Raw genomic sequence first — 6,817 nt, forward strand, 5'->3', positions numbered from 1 at the left:
AGGAATGCTCACTTAAAAGAAAGCAGCTTCGCTTGCCTCAGAAAACTTTGTTCAGAACAACAAGACCCGTGATCCCTGAGTGACATCATGCTACAAACAAAATGCATATACTCTAAGTTTATATACCGACACATACTGTTCCTTTTAAATATCTTGTGTCAGCAATATCACAGTTTCTTTTCATGTAGCTGCAAAACTAAATGCACATATTATAAAACTGTATTTTCTCTAAAAGTAGTATGTATGTGAAGCATGAAATGAAAGTTTTAAAGTACATAAATAGACTACAACTTAGTTAATTTTAAGTAATTCAGAAGTCACTTTACAGTAAGTCGCAGATTCCATGCGCAGGCATGCAACTGGATAGGCATTTATATACTGATCTGATATAAAAGTGTTCAGGGATGTTCAGGGATGCATATCATACAACTAGAAAACTACCACCTCATCCCTGCTTTGGTCTCAGCAAATAAACAGATAGGATTTCTTTCATAAACGCCATAATGCTATTACAACGTGTGCAATGCTTAACAACGGCACAAGGCTTTGAACTCTTTTTAAAAACTTAATCTATATAAAGCTTTGAAGCTTCACACAGTTAAGGCTCAGGATGACAGTTTACTGATGACTTCCTCTGCTTCCTTCTAAACAGGAAGACAGGTCTTTTCACCTTCCAGACTTAATCTCAGACGGAGAGGGTTGAGTTCTCCCGGGGGGGGGGTCATGCCCTGAACACACACAAACACAGTTACTATCTTCAGAGCTGTCATCCCAGAACATCACAAGTGCTCCATTTTACAACTAGGTGAAGTAGTACCAGGATTTTGTTGTAAGAAATTTTAACTAGCTCTTCCAATTCTTCTAAAGGCAAAACTCACTTCTTTCACATTCTATAAAATAATTGCTTTTAAAAACTTTTTAAACCAAAAATGAAGCAATTCTAAGAAAATTAATTCCATTTTTACAAAAAAGTCGATGTTTCAACCCTACTAGTTTTCTAAGTGCTTATTTCTGCTGAATATTCCACCTATGAAATGCAATGCAATGCAATATGTACAATACAGAAACACTACCGGCTGCAAATGACCATTTTGCTACATTACTCATGGGCTGACAGAGACATAATGCAGTATTTCAGTTTGTTGAAAATACTGAAAATGCCTATTCAAATGCTGCTCTCCAGGATGTCAGTAGGCCTCCTTGGAAATCAGGTAGAGAAAGCTCTACACCTACTCAGCAATCAGGAATTAACCTTATGTACACTCTGCACGAAGGTGGGGATAGAAAGGTTCCCACAATGTTTCCTGGCATAGCATCATCTTACTCACTGAAGCAAGCCCTAAGCTTCGGAGCTGTGCTCGGGGCACAAAGCGCTCTACGACACAGTCCCACCCTCCATCTCGGAGAGATGGGGCTGCCGCACTGCACCCAGAGGGTGTGTACAAGAAATACTTGGGACCATCCTGCTACAAGAAGATAAAATAAGAACTACTTTCAGTCTTCATTTACACCCTGAGAAATATACAGTCCTTCCACCAGGAGTTTCAGGAGAGCTGAAATAAATTCTGAACTATTTTGTAATTTCAGAAACACACACAGAATAAGTAACTGAAACCAACAAATTACTACTTGTTAGAACACAAAAACAATAACCAAGTGTTTTCAAAAACTTAGTGAGAAATAAATATCAATAACATTCACTTTCTGGGCTGAACCACATTTGCCAAGTTTCCACCCACTCCTGACGTTAGTGCCAAGTTATAAACCCCTGTAAAAATAAAAGTTTAAGATGAAAAGGCTGCCAGGCTGTTAATCTCTCCAGTGCTACTTGGAATTACAATTACACAGAGACATCACCTGACTTGCTTCCATAGGTGTATTTTTCCCTTATTATCAGTTTCCTTTTTTGACCACGTTAGACTATACAGGCATGCATATACTTCCAATAAACAAACCAGATTCTAGTCACTTCAACCACTTCAATAATAAAAGTTTACCATTAACAGTTACGCTGGATGGAAAAAATGTGCATTACTCAACTCAAGACTCTTTCCTTCTCTAACGCGCTGCCTTTATCAGATTCCCTGTTGTTCTTTGGTAACTATGGATTGGTAGGGCTCTGAAGGGCTGGAGAGGGGCAAGCCTGAGACAACCCCAAGATGGAGACTGGCACTGCTCTGGGACACAGGCCAGCTTGACAGAAATGTTCTGAGAAAAGAGGAATATGGGAGCCACAAAGCTGCTGTGACACCGATGTTCTGTCTGTCTGTTCTGATCTTCCCGGGACAGGGTTTTTCCATTTGCATTCTCCATTTTCCACGTTTCTACCCCATTACAATCTTTCCCTTATCTTTCTCTTGTTTACTGCTCTACTCAAATGGGGGCTACATTTACAGCTCTTGTAGCTCTGTAGGAACTGGATGGTACTTGTATATATTGGAATACAAAGCAGTGAAGATGGAGCAGCAGGACTTTAGAAGGAAGGAGTCCACAGACGTGTGCTGGCTGCATTCAAGTACTGATGATAAATTTCCTTTGCTAGCAATGCTTGTGCTAGTTAAACAAAAGTTAATCCAGGAGGTTGTTACCCACCTCCATCTGTGGTGTGACCACAGCAAAAGATATGGCAGCATCTCTCTTTTCTCCGTGCATTGCACTCCCTGGTATAAGATTCTGCAGCTCTTTAAACCAAGTACAACAGTACTGTCGTATTTCAGAGCTACCCACCCTTGAAAGCCATACACCAGCTAGGCTAGTGTGTACACTAGGTTCTCTGGACAACAGGCAATGGACTAAGCTCAGCAAGCAGCTCTCAGAGCACTCCAGGATAGCATCTGCCCTTCATTTTTCTATACCCCCCCTACAACATGTCACTGCCTCTACAAGAAACCAACATAATCCCCAGAATGGGAGCAGCAAATTGTCATATTTCAATGGTCCTTTCTCTTCTTACAACGATTACCATGTGTCTCCAAGTATTTCAACTCCAAACTGAGTTAGAAACTTCCTGGATATAGCACAAAAGGAACACAGTGCACCCATCCTCTATGTGAAGCTCTTAACCCCTACCCAAATCTTCCTTGCACATTAAGCAGCTGACACAATCCACAGCACAATGGCTTGGGGTGGTCCACACGTAACTATCCATTTGAAATAAAACCAGCTCCAAAGATATAAACTAAGACTTATTTCTCCACCTTCCCTTCCCCTCACCCTTTATTTTCACTGAGTTGTTAATAGGAACATCCTGACAAACAGCCTTTGGGGTGTTTAGGGCTTATAAGTGACACTGAACTGACTGACAGCACTAAAAACAAAATTCCTAGGCACAATAAGGACAGCAAAAGCATAACATGTCTCCCAGCGCTGCACTGTAGTGGGGACATAGAGAACCCGCCAGCCATAAGCCAGCAAGCCCTGAACTTTTCAGTGCCACAGGCATACGGGTACTTTGTCCCAGAGCAGGAAGAGGCTCTTAAAGAAATGCTTTGTAATAAGTTACCAACCAGCAGAATTGCCATGCTTCAATTGTGACAGGATGTCACCACCCAGGGCTGTTCTCCAATGCTTCAGAGTTTGATTCTTTGTTTTATTTATTATTTAAAACCTGGTGGTCATAAAAGCCATTACCAGAAGTGGTCCCGGCCAAGCAGGGAGAGCTCTGTGAACCCTGGTATGCCCTGCACAAAGGTGGGGATAGAAAGCTTCCCACAACATCTCCTGTCTTAGCACCATCCTGCTCACTGGAGCAAGCCCTGAACTTTGGAGCCATGTTTGGGGGACGAAGCGCTCTGCAGCACAGTCCCACCCTCCCCAGAGTGCCGGGGATGCCGCACTGCACCCAGAGGATGCCCTCTTGCTTATGCTACAGAATTATGAACTATCACTTTGTAAATAACAGAACCATTCCAGAGAACAGGAGGTGCTTTTAAAGTGGTAATTCTGTATCTTTTAATCTGTAATTAGGATAATTACTTATTTCTCTTAATCACACCCACTTAACCACTTCAGTGCAAAGGGCTGTTCTGAGGAATCTCATTTTCCTTCAATATCTAATCCTTGTGTTTACCTAAAGTCATTTACTGACTTCACTCACTGACTGATCTCTGCCTGGGCCATTTGTTCTTGCAGCTGGGACTGCAGAAAAAGCAGGTTGATTGGAGAGACAGACTTGATAAGAAGCTGTAATTCTTAAAACCTTTCTTTTCCTCCACTCCTGCAGGATAGCAAATAACCTCAAAATAGCTATAGAGCACATACAGAAATTGTTTGGCCCCTGGCTGTGGGTAGCAAAGGCCTTTATCCAAGCTTAATGGAAAACAGACAGGAAAGGCCATTGTCTGTTCTTCATTGTGTTGCAAATTGTTCAGTTCCCACCAAAGTACAAATCACTATTTTTGTATTTAGAAGAATCATCATTAAAAGTGGACCTTTGATCAGCATCTGTTTCAGGTGAACTAAGCAGCAATTTTTAACATTGCCGATTCTCTCTGTGCACTGACCTTCTCCTTCCTTTGCCTTAGTGACTAGATCCAAGTCATCCCTTGGGACACAGTGATGCTGAATGCCTGCTGGCAGTTCTGCTTAAACACAGTAAGTCATATTCTTCCCATGGGCTGTCCCTGGCTTGCCTTGCTTTCAAAGATGATTGTCAGAAGAATTTAACCCACAATCTTATTTTTAGATCATTTTGGGGTTACTGTACAGGTTCAAGAGGGTACCTGGAGGTATGAACTCAGTTCTTCATAATCACGTTAACATTGTTAGTAGATAGGACATGCCAGATCCATCTGGCAGAGAAAAGCATTGCACTGAGGGTGTTTAAGTGACCACCTGGTCTAATGCACAAATATTGGTCAGGTGAAACGAAAAGGAGAAGCAGGGCAGACATTACTCAGAACTATCTGACAGGAACACAGAGAATACTTGTTTAGATGGACTGATGATCTCATCTAATATAAAAATATCTCCCTTCCTGTCAAACTACCATGTCAGAAGTCTGTCCTACTATTTAGTACTAACCTTCCGTGGGCACCTCAAGAGGGAGGTGCAAACCTCCTAGAATACGCAGCTAACTGCGCAATCCCTCCGGGAGACAAGGATGCATCTCTTCCCGACTCGTAACATCAGAGACAGTGAAAGGAGTTAAGACAGAACAGAAACATCATTAAGGCAGACCTATAAACTCTTCAGATACTTCAAGTGAACAGAAATCAATTCTGCTCTCAGAGATATGTATTTTATGAAATTCATGGGATCACAGACAGCCACACTGCAGCTTTCACACCAGGAAACCTGATGCTTATACATAAGCTACAGGTTTTCCTCCCACTCCAATCTAATCTCCACTAATGCTTCCCTTCTCAAAATTCCTTTCCTTTTGAGCTAACATGTTGCTGTTCGGCAGCACACAAAAACGTTTCTTTAGTATGAAGGAAAATTCATTTTGAGATTCTGCAGATTGAAAAGATGAGTGTTTGCTTCTTAGAAGATGAAGACAACCATTCTTTCCTAAGGATTCAAAAGCGGCTGGATATTTTTAAACCATAAAGACGAGTGACATTATTCGAGCAGGTTTGGGCAGCATGTCTTAATTAGAAAAGGTATAACGTCAGGGACAAGACTTGAGACAAGCGGCTAGGCAGTTTCTCCACAGAAAACTTTCCAACCTTTGCTGTACTGATGTGTGTTCCCTAAAGCAGCAAAGGCTGCAGCTCTGGTCACATGCACATACAGCAGACTGCATTCAGCTAACCCCGCATATCCTTCTGCAACACCACAAGCACTACTGAGAGTGAGGGCCACTGCTCCAAAACAGCCAGAGCACATGAAAGAAATTCTGCAAAGCTGAAATTCATATATGCATTTACTTTAGATAAAAGTTAAGCTTAAGTAAAACAAAACCAAAAGTTCTGTTCTAATTCTCTTTGCAGAGAGGAATAGCCAAGAGGGCTACAATTCCTAAAGCTCCTGGAATGCACTGCAGAGGGTAAATTGTTTCTTAACAATGCACACGCACAAACCCCCCAAACTGGCACTTAACATCAAGGACAACGCTGCAATACAAAATGCTAGTGTGGGTGTGGAAAACAGCAGTCAAGGGGGGACTGTAACTCTTGCTGGATCTTTTGACAGTTTTAAACGTATATTTAAAGAGAGATGTCAGTTCTTCCTCCTGACCAATGCAAACTCAAGAACTACTCTCCTTATAAACCAGCGCAGCAGTCCGCAGACTAAGAGTATATCTCTGTCAGAGAGGAACTTTAGGTAATGTATGTCATCTAGATGCTGAAAAGCCTGCATGCGAGGAAAGTCCTGTTTTTAGTGAAATAAATACAGTCAGAAGTACAAAAGCAAGCAAAGGAAAAATTAAAGTCAAGAGCCACAGAGCTGACCTGAATGACCTTAAATGGTTTAGTGCCAGAGCTGCGACTAATAGCCAAACAAGATGTTAGATGATTTATTCTTAAAAAATTTATCATTTCTCTCTCAATCTGTTAGTTAAAAAGGCAAAAGGACAAGATCTACATATGTATATATACACATACATATACATAAACCCCTCTCTACATAGAGAGAGAGAGAGATACACACGCATGTATCAATAGATAGGATATTTTTAAAGTAAAAAAGAAATGCTTGGGAAAAAACTGGTGTGCCTTTTCATGACTCTTCCACAACATCTACTTCAGAGGAACAATTAAAAGTTATTCCTCAAAGCACATGACAATTATCCCCAGACTCACACTGGCACTATCATGGTGCTGCAATCCTAGATTACTTCAGCCTAGAAGTAAGAAAGCTGTGAGCTCTTCCG

General features: G+C 41.4%; 1 protein-coding gene across 1 annotated transcript in view; it reads right to left on the minus strand.

The window, feature by feature from the left end:
- SATB2 (SATB homeobox 2) overlaps window positions 1-6,817 on the minus strand; it is a gene marked incomplete at its 3' end in the record, with an annotated part of 82,823 nt that overhangs the window by 28,562 nt on the left and 47,444 nt on the right. Inside the window, exon 5 of the mRNA XM_010141907.1 lies at window positions 2,366-2,372. Within this exon, the coding sequence (XP_010140209.1) occupies window positions 2,366-2,372 (7 nt within the window). The remainder of the gene's footprint in view (window positions 1-2,365; window positions 2,373-6,817) is intronic.

Source organism: Buceros rhinoceros, unplaced genomic scaffold, assembly GCF_000710305.1.
Source record: "Buceros rhinoceros silvestris isolate BGI_N320 unplaced genomic scaffold, ASM71030v1 scaffold7568, whole genome shotgun sequence".
Classification (NCBI taxonomy): domain Eukaryota; kingdom Metazoa; phylum Chordata; class Aves; order Bucerotiformes; family Bucerotidae; genus Buceros; species Buceros rhinoceros.